The sequence below is a fragment of the Coturnix japonica genome, chromosome 2 (assembly GCF_054131305.1).
Source record: "Coturnix japonica strain WE chromosome 2, WE-NBRP24, whole genome shotgun sequence".
NCBI classification, from domain to species: Eukaryota; Metazoa; Chordata; class Aves; order Galliformes; family Phasianidae; genus Coturnix; species Coturnix japonica.
The window spans coordinates 138197907-138217516 of NC_140664.1; the positions used below are offsets into that span (position 1 = coordinate 138197907).

At 39.3% G+C, this 19610-nt stretch overlaps 1 protein-coding gene across 25 annotated transcripts in view; it reads right to left on the bottom strand.

Annotated features, from left to right (window-relative positions):
* Positions 1-19610, bottom strand: part of LOC107308667 (pituitary adenylate cyclase-activating polypeptide type I receptor) — a 127023-nt gene that overhangs the window by 82158 nt on the left and 25255 nt on the right. For all 25 annotated transcript variants that reach the window (XM_085539191.1, XM_015852702.3, XM_015852700.3 and 22 more), the window contains one exon: positions 15280-15446. In XM_085539191.1, the coding sequence (XP_085395317.1) occupies positions 15280-15330 (51 nt within the window). In that variant the 5' untranslated portion in view covers positions 15331-15446. The remainder of the gene's footprint in view (positions 1-15279; positions 15447-19610) is intronic.

Sequence of the window (19610 nt, forward strand, 5' to 3'; positions counted from 1 at the left end):
AGATAAAAACTTATAAACAATATAACAATATATATATTATATAAACAATATATAATATATAAACAATATATAACAAACAAATGTAAACTAGCATGCTTAGGCAGCTGTCTGAACTGCATGTATGACACTGTTTGACATACGGCTACAACCAAGGGGAGGAAGTCAGAAGACTCAGTACAGATGCCTAGACCATGCCTTAGGGTATCTCGCTTCACCTTCAGTTGCTGATGTCAGCATTGGACTTCATGTTTGCCCTTTATCAGGATATTTTTTGACCCTGTAATGCATATCTAATGGAAAAAGGCTTTTACACTTCAGCACTTGACTCATTTTCTAAGTTATATACCAAGTACATGAGGTCATAATAAGGAATGATAACGAACTATGCAATTCCTTTGGCATCTTCTTACAAAGGCTTGTTCAAATACAATGATTCAGTAGCATGAACTTCTCTTTCCATGTTCTGCCTGTAAAGACCTGATCCTTTTTGTTTTTATTATTATTATTTTTTCAAAGTGAGGGTGTCTTCGTACCATTCCAGATGTGTCATATCAAGCACCATGAAATAACGAGAAGGGTAAAAAACAGAGGTTAGGGGAAAGCAAACAAACCATCACTTTTGCTAACAGCAAGAAAACGCCACTAAATCAGTCACGCAAAGTCTTTTACCTCAACATTAAGTTGAGGTCTTTGATAAGAAGCTCTGATTACCTGTGGGTTTTTTTTCAGAACTGATTTACAGGATCACTGGTACCCACAGCACTGACTTGGCAGTTGAGTAAGTTGTTGTCTCCAGGAAAACCTTCTGTTGTTACTTGGTTGTGTTTTTGTCTGCCTGGGTCAACAGCATGCAAACTACTGTTCATTTTGAAACACTTCAGATTAAGCGAAAGGTTAAAAGTGATTAAAAACTTCTTCAAACCAAGGAACAATTGTACAATGCTTTAAGTAACGATAAGAATCCAACAGTGCAAACTACCAAAACAGAACACTGATCTCTTTCAAACGGGCTTACGTGAATGTAAGATATGGTTATCCTCTAACACCAGCAGCTCCTGCAGAGATGCGTGTCTTACTGTAGATTAGAAAATAGCTTCAGCATAAACAACACCTCCATTCACACAGTGTGTACCTTTTGATGTAACAACTCTGGACAAAATGTGTTATGCAACATATCCATCTCTGAGTTTGTCTTTACTGGTTTTCTATCCCGTGGATGGGTTGGTTGAAAAACCTCTCTTTAAGCATGGTGAGACATTATCAGCTTAGCTGGCTACTTACACAGGAACCGACACCTTGAGTTCAACCAAAGTATATCTTTATCCTATCTCTAATGGCCAGCAACACCAGTTTATGTTTCTTGAAGCCCTGAAGGAATAGAACCACTCATTGGACAAGTGTTTAGAAATCCATCCAGACACAACGTGATGGAAGTGAAACTAAAGACTGATAATAATTTCTGACTGTTATTGTATTATGTAAGCTGGATTTCTTCCACTGTTCCTAAGACTTTCCTCTCCAACATTAAAGAATGTCAAAGTCTTGAAAACATGATAGTTTCCTGATAACGTCACAATTTCCACTTATTTTCAGAAGTATTCAAAAGTAATGCAATTTAAGTGTCTTCGAGGGTTTTTAATCCTTTTTCTTTTTTCCAGCTGAAAACGTCCACTGCAAGACCTCTCTAACTTACACCAATACTCACCTGATCTCAAGGTAAAACAATAATACTTCATATTATGTCCATAGCCTTTTGTCCTCCTGACACAGGAGAAGAAGATGAAAAGCCTGGCTCTATCTTCTGGATGACTTCCTCATAGTTATCGTAAGGCTCCTACTACATATCCCCAGCAGCCTAAACAAGGATGTTTTCCTTATCCTCTCCTCTCAGGCCATTTGGATGGCCCACCTCAGAACTCACTCCAGCTGACTGACATATTTTGTGTATTGAGGAGCCAAAAACTGAAAGTTTTTGAAGGTAGAAAGGGATAAACTACTCCCTTAGATCTACAGTTTATGGTCTTTTTATTGAGTCCAGAACACTGTTGAATTTAATCTTATTTCCTCAGCATCTGTGTACAGTGTGCCGAGACAAAGCTGTCAAATAGCTGAATGGTTTATCACATTGAAGAAAACTCATGATGAGTTTCACTCTGTGAAGGCAGAAGGAACCTGCGCTAACGTAAGATTTCTCTCACTGAGGGGACGCTGATAAACAGGAAAGCATTTGGGATTTCTGCATTTGTCATGCTGCCGGATGCCACATTCATTTGCAAGGCAAGTTTTGTTATTACATGTTATTATTTGTCCATTGATACTTCATTACTTTAAACAAAACCCCAAAGAAAAAAAATCTTAGACAGGAAATTTGTTTTGTGCAGGCTCCCAGTAAGCTCAATAGAAACCCCATCTGAGTCACACTTGGAACAGAAATGCGTGAAGAACAGCTATAGGAGGCCAAGGAAACACTTTCTCCAGACACACATATACACCCCACCCAGGGGAGAAAGCTTTAATTAATCCACTAATTAAATTAAAGCTACTTGCCCTCAACTATCACACTCATACCTTCTTTTCAGTCCTCCCTACAGGCGGTTCCAGTATGTGCGTTGTGCTACAGCTTCCAGCCTGATATTCCTCAAAGGGACTCTGAGACTGGGGAGAGTATTGAAGAATGGAGGCAAAGAGCTTATTACAACACTGGTAATAACGGGAAGTACTCAAGCTCATTCTCAGTTTTTCTCCTTCTCCTTTCAGTGCTAAGAGACGTCTGTTCAGATATTGTGCCAAAGCGAGGGGAAAAACCAATGACAAAAAAAACTCTTAGATCCCACAGGGAATCAAAACCTGGTACAAAAGATCTCGCCTAGATTAGCTTTCTCAACAAACCCTCCTTTCTCACTCTCGTCTCTAAAGTGTTTTACCACTAGTCCTCTATGAAAACTCAAGGAGGGGAATAAAGTTTGTATTCATGAAGGGAAGGAAGGAACAGTGAATGGTCCGCTGGAGCATCAACACAGCAAGCTGAGCCAGTACAGAGCTGAGCAGAGGGATTAGAAAGGAAAAGAGACTGTGCAGGACAACTTGCTAATGATGATCAATGAGACCATACACAGAAAAAACAACACCACCAGCAACAAACTGCCATTTGTCAGAGAAAGATTCAGCTTAAGAGGTATTTAGAAGCAGGTGAAGAAGAAACCTGAAGACGGGACTTTGATTCTTCTTGGGTTATGGGCACTGTGTAGCAGCGACTGTAAGAAGATGACTGGCAGTGTCATGGCTCATGACTCGTTTTTCTGCTGTCTCAAATTATGACTGTAAAGAGTATGGCACATCTATACTTTGCCATGTGTTTTATTCCACTTAAAGATGTCATTATGAAATATTTCACTATATTGGAATCCAAGTTTAAAAAGGGAATGTGGGAGAAAAAGAAATCATATATGTATGATATCAATATCTATATCATATGTCTAATATGAACATATTCCTGCCAGACGAAGATAACTAAAAACACTTAAACAATGGCCATTGAGTATTCTATAGATTTGACAAATTCCAAAATTTTGCCTGTATAAAGATATTAACCACAAAAGTCCTTTCACCTGGGTTTATATCACAGAGAATATGTGACTAATTCTACCTTTATTAGGTGATCTAATAAAGGAAGGTTCCAATCTTTATGATTGTCTGCCTACTTGGTCAGTGCCTTAACTCCAGATTTAGGACTGCATTAATGCTACTGAGAATTATCAGACAGTAAATGGCTTAGACACTCAGTGCTGGTCAGTACTGATGGCTACAGAAAGAAACTTGCAGCCTCAGTACTTGTTTCTTGCTAATAACAGAAATGAGAGACCAACATGACTTGTGCAGCTGCAGACATTGTACTGGTGAATCCCATCCCAGACACTGATATCTCTGCATTTTATTTCTACCATAGGCAGGCCAGTAGAAGTAACGCTCCATCACTAGGCATGGATCACAGTTGATCTTCATTATTTGAGTATCTAGCAATATATTCAATAATAAGTGCTTAAATGGCGTTTAAATGTCATTTCAATGTCATCTCAGAAAAGAGAATTCTCCGTTGATAATACAGCAGTATCACAATAATTGTGAAATTCTGGGTAGGTAAATCATTGCCAAAGGAAGGGGTGATCAGTTCTACTGTCACAACTCTCTCCACTGACACTGCAGTTCAATAAATGTGTGATTCATAGTAACTTCACTACACGAAAAATTTCTGTCCTGGTTGTTGGTAAGCATAAGCTTTAAGATGCCCTAAACATTGTTGAATGCAAGCAGCCACATTACTTGTGTAGCTTTTACCTTCTTGAATTAAAGTACCCAACTCATCAGCTCGTGCAGAGACAAATAATACTTCACAACAGGACATTTGGCCTTTGTCTTTAATCCTATTATTTATACTTTACAAACCTGAGAAGATGAGGCTTTGAAGTTGGCTCGTGCTTTGCGACATGGATGCAGCTTAAATGTGGTCTGCTCGAGAACAGGCAGTGATTGAGGACAATGTTGGATGTCAACTGCCTGCTAATGGTATCACAAAAGAAAAACACACTGTTTTCTTATACAGCATTACAAAGAAATGCATATCCAGAGTAGTAACCATCAGCGGGGTCCCACATCTTGGCCCCAGTAAAACCACAACACTCAGTCCCTGCCTGGCTAGCTGCTCTCTGAGCATTGCATACACGTATACATATTTGTGTCCTGTTCATGAGGTATGCTTAGCAAATCTCACTAGTGACTGCGCTGTGTGAGCTGAGCCTCAATCAGGATCCAAGGCGTTCTCACATATGATGCATTACAAAATAAAGCCTCAAAAATTACTAGAAAACCAACCAAACAAGAAAAACCACAAAGTGCCAGATTGCATACCCGGCCTCAAACTCCTGCATCACTGCATGATGTGATTTGACTTAAGGAGAGACAACACACGGTGACAGAGATGGTGTTCTTCTAAGAACAGATCTCCCCCTTAAAGAGTGACTTTGTTCCAAATAAACCCGCAGGACCTGGATCCATTTCAGATCCTGACAGCTAAGCCACAGGTCTCACTTTCAGAGTCTTATCATGACCTAGATTCTGCTCCAGCATTTTCTGCTCTGCCGTTATACAGAAACTTGCTCAGATAGGTGATATCGTAGTGAATAAGGACAGATTCTGGATGCGTTCCATTATCCTCGTGGTACATCCCTCCTGCTGTGTTCAGCCCCAACAAAACACAGCAGGCAGCTGAAGCGTTAAGGCAGCCATCCTGGCTGGCAGGTACAAGGGCATTCGTGCTGCAGAACACAGTGGCACAGGGGCTCTCTCCAAGGATAACAGATGCTTCAGCTGTGCTGTTTGCAGCTGACTGCAATGCGCAGACATTTCAGACTCGGATTCCTTTTGCATATTTAAACAAGAGACAATTTTTCAGTGTCAAAATTTATAAAAATAAAAAGAGAGGAGAGGAGAGGAGAGGAGAGGAGAGGAGAGGAGAGGAGAGGAGAGGAGAGGAGAGGAGAGGAGAGGAGAGGAGAGGAGAGGAGAGGAGAGGAGAGGAGAGGAGAGGAGAGGAGAGGAGAGGAGAGGAGAGGAGAGGAGAGGAGAGGAGAGGAGAGGAGAGGAGAGGAGAGGAGAGGAGAGGAGAGGAGAGGAGAGAGAATATTAAAACACAATAAAAACTCAGAAGTCCTAGCAACCATGGTTACTATTTTACACTAAAGATAATAAATGTTGACCAGTATATTTAAGTCTCTCCTCCCAAGTTTCATTTGCCACATGGACTGAAATTATCATTCTGGAGAAGGCTCTTCTGGAATATTTATGTATTCCATATTTAACAGAGTCCACTAACTTTGTGTATTTGAACTCAATAATGTTGGATGCGACTTTCTCAGTGACAGCGACCACATCACAATCTCACTGAATTCTTGTTATGAAATTTTCAGCCATTCTGGATTCCAAAAGTCTTGATGTAGTACAGATCCCAGCACCGTAAGCTAATTTTTGCCTCTGTAGATAATAGCAGTGTCTGGTGAGAGTCATGCAATATATGCAACACGACCTCAGGAAAGACACAAGAATTGCTCAGTTATCAGCCTTACTGTCTTCATTTCCAGCTCCCTAACTCATATGCTTTCCTCCAAAGAAGTTCGCTTCTGATAATGCATCTCTAATTACAGAGAGAAAATTCATTTCCCACAGAGCATTTTATTTTTACTCCTCAGAGAGTTTGGGTTTTTACCTTCCCTTTTACATATATATATGTGCAAGGGATTAATGATTAATTTTCTTCCTAAGGTAAGTGGTCATTTTTCACAACCTCACTGATTTCAGAACTGCAGTAAGACATATGAAAAAGAGAGAAACACTGAATTGAAGTAATCCTTTGATTTGCTTCAAATGGCTGTTAATGAAAAAGCTTCATTTTCTGCAGGAATAGGTATGGTCAGAAACAGAGGGATGTTATTTCAGTTTGCTTTGCTTATCCTGATATCAGTAGAAAGCATAAACAAACACTGTGTGACTGCTACATACTGAAGAGAGAGAGCAAGAGAAAAATTTCCTCTCCCATGTGAGCAAAATTCTGTCATAATTAAAGCAAAGAAAGACTTGAAAGTAAAACTGGTAGAACATATTTCACGTTGTTCCTCATGGTTTATTCTGGGTGACTCCAATATATGTTAACTTCTATTTACTTCATCTTCAAGATGACTGTGTTCAGAATTCCTGTGTTACTCCTTTGCTAACCAACAAACATATTTCACATTTCCACACTGGTCAACATCCAAAGGTCTCCAGTTGTAAGCACTACCATGCAGCGGGAACTGACCTCAGCACACAATGACCTGTTCCTCTAATATAAGTTGTCATCCACAAGGTGGCTTTTTGGCTTTTCTTAACAGCGATTAGCAGACTCAAGAGAGAATTCCATGGCCAAATATGTATGTGTGTGTTAAATATGATGCTCAAAAAATCTGAGAGAAAAGGCAGGAAAAAGACGGATGCTGGAGTGTCAATTCAATATGAAAAACATGACAAATTATGCCACGTTTCTCTCAGAGACAACTGGTAATTTTTCTTATGGTTCAAGGGACAATATAAAGCAAATACAGAACCCAACACTATTTTATTTGGGTTGGCTGAACAGACAGATCTCAGCATCTTTCTACACGTTGAGAGAGTTGGGCTTGTTCAGCTTAGAGAAGATTCCAGGGAGACCTTGTAGCATGGAGATCAACAAAACCTTTTGTTTCTCATACATCTGCCTTGGGCACCATCACCACTCTAATTCTTGGACACACGTAGCCTTAAGTGGATTTGTCTTTTCCAGACCTTTTAGAGGCAGAGCAGCAGAGATGGCCTCATTTCACAAAGAAGGAACTGAGGACCAAGAAGTTGAAGCACTACTCAAAGTAAACACTTATCTGAGGCATAAGGAACATTTGATCTTCCAGCTCTTATGTCTTAAGTTACTGTTCTAACATCAGGGATCCAATAATCCTGAATTAGCTGTAAGATCTTGTTTGAAAACAAAGCTGATGAGTTTTGTGTTCAGTAGCATAAGGCTTTAGTCATTGATCAGATGGATTAGCATCTCCCAGCTGAGATCCTGTTTGGATACTGTGCTATCTTCTATGGCTTAAGTTTATCCTGAAGTTCATCGTTCTACAGAGAATTAACAATTTCTCTGTCTTTAGCAAAGAATCCTCACCAAATTAACTCATTTGAGAACACAGCCCTTCTGTGGCAGGGGAGTTGGAGTTTGATGATCCTTGAGGTCCCTTCCAACCCAAACCATTCAATGATTCCATGATTCTGTCAAATTTAGCTGAAATCACCCATACCACTCAGAATCTGAAGACAGATAGATAACCTGGAAAAATGGCAAACTAAACACATGCACAGGTGTGATCACATAAGTCTTACTTCCTTAGACTATCAAGGGTCCATCCATCATCTTGCAGCCCATTCCCATTGCTGCAGCCTCCCCTCCCACCACTGTTCTGCAAAAGAAATGGACGAGGGAATGCCTACTGCCATGGTAGGTCATAGTGAATAATTACCTTACCGTTATTTTTATCAAGATTGCTAGATGGAAGACATACAATCAGATCCAACAGTTATTTTAAATGAGCTTGCAGGCAGTTTATGGAATGTATCTGCTATTAGTTCAGGCATAACAGACAACACAGAATGTTTAAAAAGATTTGGATTTGGTATATCTACATAGCTTGGAGAGACACTAAAAAGGGCTACTTTAATCTAGGACTGCATGGGAATTGAGTTTCTGCTGCAGTACAAAAAATGTGTTTTGTTTCATTTATTCAATTTTGTCAAGAAACACTTAGATCTTGTACAAAGGGACATGATTTAGTGGAAAGTATTTGTGGTAGGTGAACAGTTGAACTGGATGATACTCTTCCAACCTTGGCAAATATATGATTCTATGACTGAAATCCTATAATCAAAATAAGATAAGATCTGCCAGAAGTCAGAAAGGACTTCTGAGGAAGTAAATGAGGAAGTAAACACTATCTTATACCTTTGAGCTTCAGTGTATTTCTAAGCTTATCCAATAATACATTCCACATTATTACTTATCTGGCAAGCACTTCACAAACAGGAAAGCAAAATAAAGGTCTGAACAACTTTGAGCCAAAATACATAACATGCTTAGATGTGCGTTTTGGGCAAGACAAATAAGGTAAAAACAGACAAATAAATAGATAACCCTGTATTTTCCCTTCCCAAATCTACAAATATCAATAATTCACATGACTGACAAATTTCTTCAGTCGTCTTTAAACGACCGATCCACTGGACTGCATTTAGCCTAAATAACCTCTAAATAACACATTTTGCCGACAGATGCTGAGTCAGCACATAGAGAAATGTTTGACAGAAGAGGACACTGCATAAATATGTTATCAGGAAAGCCAGAAGCAGTAAAGGAAAAAAAAAAACACCCAGTCACTTTGCAATCTTAAACTTTTCAGCTGTTCAGTGCACTTACATAAGGTGTACTGGAGGAAGAAATGAACTGATTGCATACGAAGGCTGATTTTCTTTAATGGTTTTAAGGACAGTGAAGTACTGAATAGTATGGACTTTTTATTGGTTTTTTTTGCTAGAAATACAACATTTCATTGATGCCTGACTTCACCCATGCAAGAAAACACATGAAATTGTTGACTTTAAAATTGTGCTTCAGGAAAGATACAGAAAGCATCTGTGATAACCTGACAAAGATGATGAGTCCCAAGGTATTGATACTGCATGGCAATCAGTTGGGCAAGGGTGACTTAGTCATCTATTCAGCATCCACATTATATTCATAAAAACTGTAAAGTTTTCTAAAAGCTAAAGAAACCAAAGCCTCATCTGAACTAATTTTTAATTACCTTGCAATAAGGAGATTACTAGGAGGGTTTATGAGAGGTCATACCAATGTCAGGAGGTGCCTTACAGCTATCATTGGTAAGTACTAATAGTGATTAATATCTTTAACTAGATATCCATTACTGAGATGGCTAAATTTTGGTGCACTTGCTCAGCTCTAACAGGCACAAAGAAAGTACACAGACAGTTCCTATTGGCTAAGATGGTGATATTCTGTTTGGGGCCCAACCAACATATGACAAAGAAGAAATATATCACAGAGATCACTGTGCTTAGTACAGAAGAGGACTCATAACTCACCAATTCTCTCTTCCAAGCAACTTCCACGTGGCAAAAAAAAAAAAGCAACAAATGTGATCAAACCCCAGTAATCTTTTCATGAGCAGAAGCGAGACTGGAGTGTGCACAATTCACTCTTTGCCCACAGAGACAAAGAGGAGTTTGTTGAGCTGGGTTCTCTGCCTCCGGGGATTGTAAGGATAGCAACACTTGGGCTTTACAGTTGGCAATGTTTTTAATAGGCTTCATAGAGCTTGATTAAAGAGCTGTCTCTAGTGGTATAAAAAACAAGCCCTAGAAACATCCTTAAGTGCAGTACAATCTGCCTTCCATGCTCTGCCTGTCCCAATGGGGATTTCAAAGGCAACCTATGGACTGCTCACCTGGATGGCTCAACCCTGGAGCACCAGCCCTGGTGCTCCTCCAGGAAGAACTGCTTCATCCTCGGGAAGGTCCCAGTTCTTGCCATACAGTGCAAAGATTTGGACTCGTTACAGATTGGGAAGAAAAGGTTAAAACTGCTATTTGTTACATACAAAGGTGACAGGGATGGGAGAATATATAAAAGGCCCAATCTCCAGAAAAATGTTTGCATTGTAATGTATTTATTTAGCTACTATTCATTTCCTCTCTTTCTGCTTTTTTGCTTCCATCTCCCTCTTCTCTATAATGCAGCTTTGCTGTTGCACTACAACTACCTCTTCAATTTGACCTTCAGTAAATCCTTTTTAGGCTGCAGACTCTGCAAACCCAAGGAAGAAGAGGTCAGTGGCACACTTGTTAGAGACTTGAATAACATCCATACAGGTGCTATATGTTAATAGTGAAGAAATATGAAAAACCACAGATTTAGATTTCTTTTTATAGGCTCATTTTCCAAGACATCTTTTTTTATTTCCTAATTTGCTATTTGACTGCTCACCCAATACTTCTCCAAGCTCATGAATACAAAACCAGCAGGGAAAAGAATCACATTAATGGCCTTAAATCAGTGTTGTCATCATATTATTTGCCTGTCACAGAAACTATTACAACAGAGGGCAGAAAAGTGAAGGCATTAATGTAGGACAACCATTTTCTGCTTCGTATCCTGCTGTTGTGCATTTCCAAGACCTGGCTAGATTACCTGCTTAAATAAGGAATATTACCCATGGATATGTGTATATGTGTGTGTGGTAATGTGAACCAGAGGTGGGTAGAAAGCCACTTTTTTTTTTTTTTTAAATAACTTTTGTTCTTGTTTGTCTTTCACATTTTGTGCTTATAAGCTTAATATGCTTTAAAACAATTTAACCAAGTGTGTCTTTCTTCAGCTTCTATAATAATCCTAACTAACAGCTGGAGTCCCCTGGGGTGAGATTTCAAGTGCCAGCATATGAGACAAAGCACCAGTGTAATGCCAAGGGCCCCTACCAGCTGTGGGCATCCTTGGAGTGCCAACACATGAAGCTCTTTCAGAGAAACAAAGAAATTTAGTGAGATCTCAGGTGTAATCAGTCACCTTCTGCAATTATCCATCCCACCTGCTGACAGGGTAAGGACAGTCTGGAACCAGGATCCCAAGGAAGTGCTTGAAGTTGGGCTGTTTCAAGGGCACTGCCGCTGTTATGCAACACAGAACCCCCCAGAAATCTTTGGGTCAGACCTTGCCACAAATTCTGAGCCATACCTTGTGAAAGTACCTTACCCAGTATTACGTACCTTAAGAGCTATTTTTTTTCATTTTATTATTTTTAAACAAGTCAGAGGCTTTGAAGAGGTTCCCAGCCATGTTTGTACAAGGAGTTGCTGTGCTATTCCCTAAGAGACAATTCCCACGCAACAGAGCATCATGTTAAAGACTGCTGTATTCCTGCAGAGAGTTTGATTTTTCAAACAGGATCGTGAGATCTTACAAATCACAAGGCCAATAAACTCATTAAATGCCAGTTCATTAAGTCTTGAATGGAAAAAACAGGTTGTCTAAAGAGCAGAGCCCAACACAACCACACATGTTTCTGTCTCCACTGGGAAGGGAACCTTTCATTTAGGTTACAGATATTCAAACAAACATAGCAGAAGCAGAATTGGTGTATGTGTCTTTATACCCAGTTCCTCATATTTAAAAAATGAGAGGGACTGAAATATAGATGGTCCTACTTGGAAGTAGTCCAGCGATGGAAAGGACAGCCACAGATAAGGACTAACACCACAAGTTCAATTCACTGTAGAATATAAACCCTTAGAAAACTGAGATATATTATCACAGTAAACAGAATTAGTTTCTCTCCTCATCTCCTAATGAATGGGGACTTGAAAACAATCCGTTCAGGATCTGGCTCTCTGATCCATGAGATGTTGCTTACACATCCACCTCACTTCACCCCCATAATGCGGCTGAGTTTCAGTGTTTGTATAGAAGGGACATCACTTGCACCTTTCTCTTTTCATCTTTCCCTTTTTATTTATTCTTTAAAAAGACTCTTCTAAAGAAAAAAATGCCTTTAAAGGCCACTGAGCATATGTTCACCAGCCAAGGAAACACTGCAAGAAGCATCTTTTCATTTGAAACCTTAAGCTTAGCAATATTAAGGACGCATCCACAAGAATTTCCAAGTATTAGCTGAAGAAATGCAACTGATTGAATTATTTCAGACAGTCAGAACACCTGCATTGCAGTTACATTTAAAATTCAGTTCATACACTAAGCCAACTTTGTGAGTCATGAATTTCATTGTTTCTCAAGTACATTTGGAACCAGACAAAGGGACCTCGGTTAAGGACCCATCTCTTTGCTAATTTTATGATGCCTTTGGTTAATATTTCCAACAAACAAACAAAAAAACCCAAAAAACAACACAGAACAAACAAACAAATAAATAAAAACATGTCTACTGCAATCACAAACGAATGAGATGAGAAATAAAGTGAAGTGGCAGTGAATGGTGGGGCTATAAGAATGAAGGGGACAGACGGTAGCAGTGTCTGTCATGATAGCAGAAGGGGAAATGGTTTCAAATTTAGATAGTACATAAGGAAGAAGCTGTTTACAGTAAGGCACTGCACTGGTTGCATAGATGCAGTGGTGCACCTCCCCTGGAGATACTCAAGGTCAGGGGATGGGGTTGTAAGCACTGATGGAGCTGTGTGTGTCCCTGTGCACTGCAGGGGAGCAGTACCATGAAAGGTCCCTTCAAACTCAAAAAATTCTATGATTCCAGGAATTCAGAATGAATATAAAGAAGGTGAATAAAATAGACGTACAAATGAAACACAAAGGACAGAAAACGATGTAGCTGCACTGCAGTTTTACACTGAAAATAAGCAGCCTAGCTAACAACAACAACGAAAGGACTAAAAACATCTAAAATGTCCAAACAGATTTCACTTAGGAAAACATTTTATATAAGTAAAAAGTAAATTTAAAAAATTGCTCTCGAGCAATTCTCCACAGGCCTAACCAGGTCCCACTCTTCCAGATCTTGCTTTAAGTCCCAGGCAGTAAATAGAAAGGTGGAATTGTGGTACCAGTTTAAGGACATTGGCCTAGCATATCAAAGATGGTTCAAAGAGAAAGCCAGACTCAATAGAGGGAAAACGTTACCCCAAGCATTATAAAAATCCTCAGCAAGGGAAGAACTACACATAACACTGTGCCATTCCTGAGCTCTTGTCCTTGAAAACAAACTTTAGAAGAATGTGTAGTATACACAAATTATGGTAGAACATCTGTCATGGGATAAGCCCCTTCAACAACCAAAGAAGTGTATATGCATTTACACAAGTTCACTTTAGAATCACTAATTTTATTACATGGCTTCTTATAGATTATAAGAGTCTTGCAATCATAAAAAAACACTGAAGTAACCTCACGTACAAAACCATACTTACTCTTCCTAACTCTGGTTTGCTTCAAAGAATTTCATTAGGGAGCTGTTCTGTCCAAAAGCAGGAGCAGATCGCTAATTATCTAGCTCAGTGATCACAGTTATGTCCTGAAATGCTAAGAATTGGAAGCTTGCTGTCCTTTTACATTCACCAGGAAGGTCATCCATCTTCTAAAAGCTCAAGAAATGCATTCAGTCGCATTTCTTTTCCTTAATTAAAAATAGTTCACTTTTAAATAAGAAGATACCTTTCGCCTGTCTCAAGCTGGATGTCAATAATCTTGAAATGCCAAAAATCACTGGCCATTAAAAAAAAATCCTTTTTCCTTTCAACTCACGTGATCACATAAATAAGTTTGTTCCAGCCTGAAAAATGTGATTTCTTACCCAGAAATACAGCAGCTCTACCGATCTGCTCTCCAATTTCACCTAACATAGGATGCATCTCATTGACATTTATTGCTGAGTCAACGCTGAGGTTGTCATAGGCTTAGCAGTAAGGTGGGAGCTCCTTAAGGGACTGCTGTAAATGATGCCTTCTACCTTCAGGGATGTTAAGTAATAGAACAGTCAACATACAAGGGGAAAAAGAAATCACATATCAGGTATTTATAAAGTGAGGTGCTAAATTATTTAGATGAACATTCTCATTCTAAATAATATATCTGAATAATGCTACGCTTCAGATTTGTAGTCAATTAAAGTGGCCTCTAAATAAGACCCATGGGGAAAGAATGAGCATTGGTGTGTGACAAAATCAAAAGGAGTGCTATATGCTGAGTCTTTCACATTGCAAAATTTATATAGCTTATATGCATGAGCCAGAAACTGTATGTGCTGTTAAAAGATACTCTGGTCACATCGCAGCCATACAATGCAATTCTTAATTAAAATAAAACCAAGATTTATTTCAATAATGCTTTAAGATACCATACTTGGATATTTCAATAATGCTTTAAGATACCATACTTGGATATAAAATACTAAAAAGAGCAAAGCATTTGTATGGAAGCAACAGAAACCTATTAATAAGAATCAGATAGAGCATTTAAATAGTAGTGCTGTTTCTCACAGTATTCCTTTGTGAAATGCTTCCTGAGACGTAATGAAAAGCACAGTTATGATCAATGATCCAGCTAAGAGCTGAGCTGAAATGCAAGATGGATTTATTATACAGGTTGTATACCATTGCCTATGGCTGCAAAGTGAAAAAAACAACATGCTTTATTCAATATCCTTACAGCTTAGGAGTCTATCCTTACAGCCTTAGGAGGCTAGATAGAGCCATAATGCAAATGGGGTCAGTGGGCAAGCAAAGGCTAATACGATCAACCCCCTGACATGTGTTAGGACTGAGCGATTCACGGGATAGCACATTATTTGGTAACTAAAGATTCATGATGCAAATAAATCCCTGTCCTGTTCATAAAAAGCCCAACATCTTAATCAAAGTGACTAAGGAGTTGGAGTGCTGCTATCTGCAAGGGCCATGTTTTCTTAACACTGGCCATCTGAAAATAGAGGCAACCATAAGTATTAGCTGATACCTTAAGGCTTAGGCTTCACAGTCCAATTGCATCTATAAAGGAATCTATAGGGTCACAAAGAAACAAAACCAGAGCTATTAACAGTAGCAGAACCTTCATTGTTAGTGAGTGCTACTCTTGAGAAGACATATTTAAGTAACGGCAGTGTAAATAAGAACATCTATCCTTACCATGGGAAGCAATATGAGAGTGAAGAAGCAGTTCTTCCAACAGATGGCCATCTTTGTCTCTTGATTTTGATCTTTATTCAAGCTTAGCTTTATAACACAGTTAATTAGGGCTGAAGCACACACTCTCTGCAGATCTTCTCAGTGTCTTCACGTCAAGACTCAAATCTCTGCAGTGAAAGAGAAAAAATGATTATAAATACAACAGACATGGAAGAGTATGAGAAAGAAACAGAAAGAAAACAGAGACCACAACACTTGAACTGAGTTACATATATCAGAGGTCAGTCATAACTGTCTGGATTGCAGTTATTACAGATCATCTAGGATATTAAATTTGAAACCTAAGAACATGGCTGTATGACCAGTAGCTTGCGTCATAGAAAGATCTGCTGGAGGATCTAACAGCAGCTCTATTGTACCTATAGGGAAGGAATAATGGAACATTTTCACAGAATCTCAGAATCACAGAATCATCAAGGCTGGAAAAGACCCAGAAGATCATCCAGTCCAACCATCACCAATACTTCCCAGCTAAATCATATCCCTTTTGAACTGGTCAAAGGGACTGCATGCTTCATTTCTGCAGCCATGATTAAGGGTTCCTTAAGGGGCTGTACAACTTGGTGATTTCCTCTCAAAGATCGCTTGTCCAGATAACAAACTCCATGGCAAGAGTTGTTAAGAATCAGAGCTTTTTGAATATGCAGTAATAGGAATGGGGAGGAATGAATTGTGCTCTCAGGCTTAGAGGTTTCCACTTGATGTCCTACCTACCATCACGTTTTAAAATGAATTTGTTCATTACTTGAGATGGATCCCCTTCATTTTAACTCTCCCTTCTAGACCTCGTCCCTCTAAGATGAACTCATTCTGAGGTCATTTGCCAATGGAAGATTAGACACAGTCTGTTTTCTTAAGAAGATATTGGAGTTCAGCACTTGGGCATGAGCTGTGAAAGACCATTCTGTCTCAGAGCCAGAGAACTATCCTTAACTATGTCATTTACACCTGTAAATGAAAACTTTGAATGCAGAGGTGCTTTTTAAACTCTTGTTGTGTGATGCAAGTTTTCTACACACCACCATTCATCACCTATGCATCACCTGATGCACATGCATCACCTATGCACGCATGAACATGACTGACACATCTTCCTAGCATGAAAAATGTTTATAGAGGTAAGAAAATGTTTGAGAATGGAAAGAAGAATAAAGAAGTCATGGATACAGGAGATGTAAGCAATTACAGAAACAATTAAAAAATCAGAATGTGGAAAAAAGAGAAAAGACTGAAAACAGGCTGAAGACAGAAGGTAAATAAAGGAGTGCCAAAGGCAAATGTGAAAGAACTTTTGCAGTCAGTGCGGACTTCGTTTTTATATTAATTGCAACATACAGCCAAGACATCAGCATTTAGAAAGTAGAGTCTTTCAATTAAAAAACAGAACAGAAAATTAAGTTCTCTTTAGATTTTTGTCTTCTCTATCCAGACTCTGACTAAATGGAGAACAATGATTCATAAAACTCTCTGATCTGCCTTCGTCCATCCTCACTCGATCAGTCACTCTCAGCCTGCTCTGGTACTGAATTTAATTACTTAACTGCATTTCTGATGGTTTATCAAATAATGAAGGACTGATAAGATCTCAGCCGAGGAGGAGAATACATCCATGGTGACATTCAGTAGTGAAAAGACGGAAAAAGAAAGTCACTGCATTAACAGAAGCAACAGACAACCAGGCAGACACATTAGCAGACATTTGGATTTGAAATTATTTCTTGATAATTTGCAGCTCTGGGCAGAGAGGCCAGAGAATGGTGTGGGGACTGAGTTTTGTCCTTGGATTCTGCCACTGTGATGAGTCAAAAATAAGACTTAAATGCAACATTAGAGTGGGAGATGGATGACTAAATGGATAGAAGGATAAGCTGTGTTAAAGCGGTAACCTTCAGAATACACTCTTTCCAATGGCTGAAGATCCATCTTTACTTTAACCTGGCATTCACTGGGTTTGAAGAGTGGAAAGAGGCTGTCTTCTATTTTCTGCCTGTCAGTTTCAAAGAGATTTCTAAAGATGTGGGAACATCTGCTAACCATTTTGCTGTGCCTCTTTGACATTTTGCAGAGGAAAAGAATCAGCTTCATTTTTTTTTTTTTTTTTTGCCTTCAGGGTAGCCATGGAAACCCACATCAAGAACTGGACTGAGGTCTCTATGTCATCCACAGAAGCCCAAGCATTCTTTTAGGTAATACCAACTACCAGGCCTATGAACCCATATATCCTATCCTATGAATCCATATATCATGTGTAGCAGCTCCTGCTGTGCACACAACACGTAGGTACAGAGTAAAACCATTACCAACGGAAGGCTAATTAACTCACGGATAAGTACATTCAGCCAATTATTACAAGAAAAACTTTTCAGAAGTAGGGGCAATGTCTAGGAAGCATTTCTATCTCCATTCAGTACTGCAAGAATAACAGAGATATGAATAAAAGGCGTGAAAGGAAAGTTTGAATGATCAAAACGACTTCATAAAGCCACATCATGTAGTTTCATTAGTAAACTGGAGATGTTGCTGCTTCAAGTTGCTGTTTTATCTGCATCTGCCACTTAAATTAAAATCTGTGAAGCCAGAATAGCCCACAGCATAAGGGTTGCACACATGAAGGAAAAAAAAACATTATACTTAAAGGGCTTCAGATAATTATTTCAAGCAGAGATGAAACACGGGAATTGTTGGAGTCTACTGATGCCTTAGGAAAGTCATACACCATCTATGAAAGGGATTTATATCTCCACTGCAGAAGTTTTCGAAGCCACAGCAAATTCTTTGTGTTACTCAGTGGGGACTAATGGGTCCTTTAGGAGAAGTCTGGAAGGGCTCTGGTAACATGTTTTGCTGCAAGTACCCATTTCCTTCTCCTGTTTAAAGAAGTACTCAAGTGTCCCTAGGCCTTATGTGGACTATATGTTACAGAAGCCTGAAGGCTGGTAAGGTGGGTCCCAACATGAGAAGTGCCATGTGCGCCAATCCAAGCAGGATGTGCCTACTCACAGGTGGGCAAGAAAGGATCGCGTTCAAATCTCAATATATCAAGTAATAGAAGGAACTGTTATTCAGTAGCTCAAAGTTGTACCCGTGTGGGATGAATGAAAGAGGATTTTGGTGACTATGTGAAACAGTTATGAGCCGTGACTGAGATCTCACCCAAAAGAAAGAAAAGTCAGATCTGCTAGACTCCTAGTTACGTACCTCTGGGATTTATGCCAGAGGTCTGAAAGGAAAGCAACAAATTACACAGCTGACCAACAGTGGCCTTGACCAGAGGTGACGAAACGTGAATTTTTTACTTAATTAATCTTAATTCAGTGTCTGGTCAGGGCTTCCCACCACATCCTTCTCCTGCACCATACAGGGAACGGTACAAGTGCAGAAATCTGAAAGGTTCTGAGATATGCAAAATGAATCACACTCTTGCAAATTGAGTTGCAGCAGAGTCACGCATTCCATGTGGAGTGATCTCAGCACTTCTCAGTGGCACAAGGAGTATTCCTTTATGCACAACACACCATGGATGGAGAATGATGAAGTATAAGAGAAACAAGCAACCAAGGATGCTCCAGCCATCACCAGTTTGGCCTTCACACCACTCTGTCAGTGCTTCAGAGCTCTCCCCAGGGAAGGGAACTCCATGGCTGATTTTGGCACAGGTTTTGCTAGATGAACATCATTTGCTTAGATATGAACAGATGGTTATATAATTGATACACCATTTATCACCTGTAGGCTGTCAATATACAGTGTGGAATTCAAAGTATGTTATCATCTCCCTCCAAAAATACCCCAAAGTCAGCTACCCAATTTATATTAAAAGAACATGGTGAACCTCTCTCATGGCAACTGAGACTCACACAAGCAAAAAATAAACACAGACAGAGAAATAACCAACCCTTCAATGACCTGGGTCCTGTCAGCTAAGTTTAGAAATCTAGAAGGCATGTAGTCATATATGAGCTCACTGCCAAGTCTCTTCTTGTATAGTCAAGGAAACAGACATAGGAACAAAGCAATTTGTCTGACCTATTTTAGCTGTCTACTTTAAACATTCAACTTCTATCCCTTGAGTATGGAGGAATTCTTAACAGCTAGCTCATATGTTGACATCTACATTGTCAACATCTATGTGTGGAGAGGGTAATTCCACCTCTAGTCTCTTCTGTATCAGCAATATAAAACCCAAATAGCAATGTTTGAGTTACCACAAAGGATTAAGAACAAATTATTAGTTTAGGGTGTGAATAAGTTGATGCTGAGATATTTAAGTT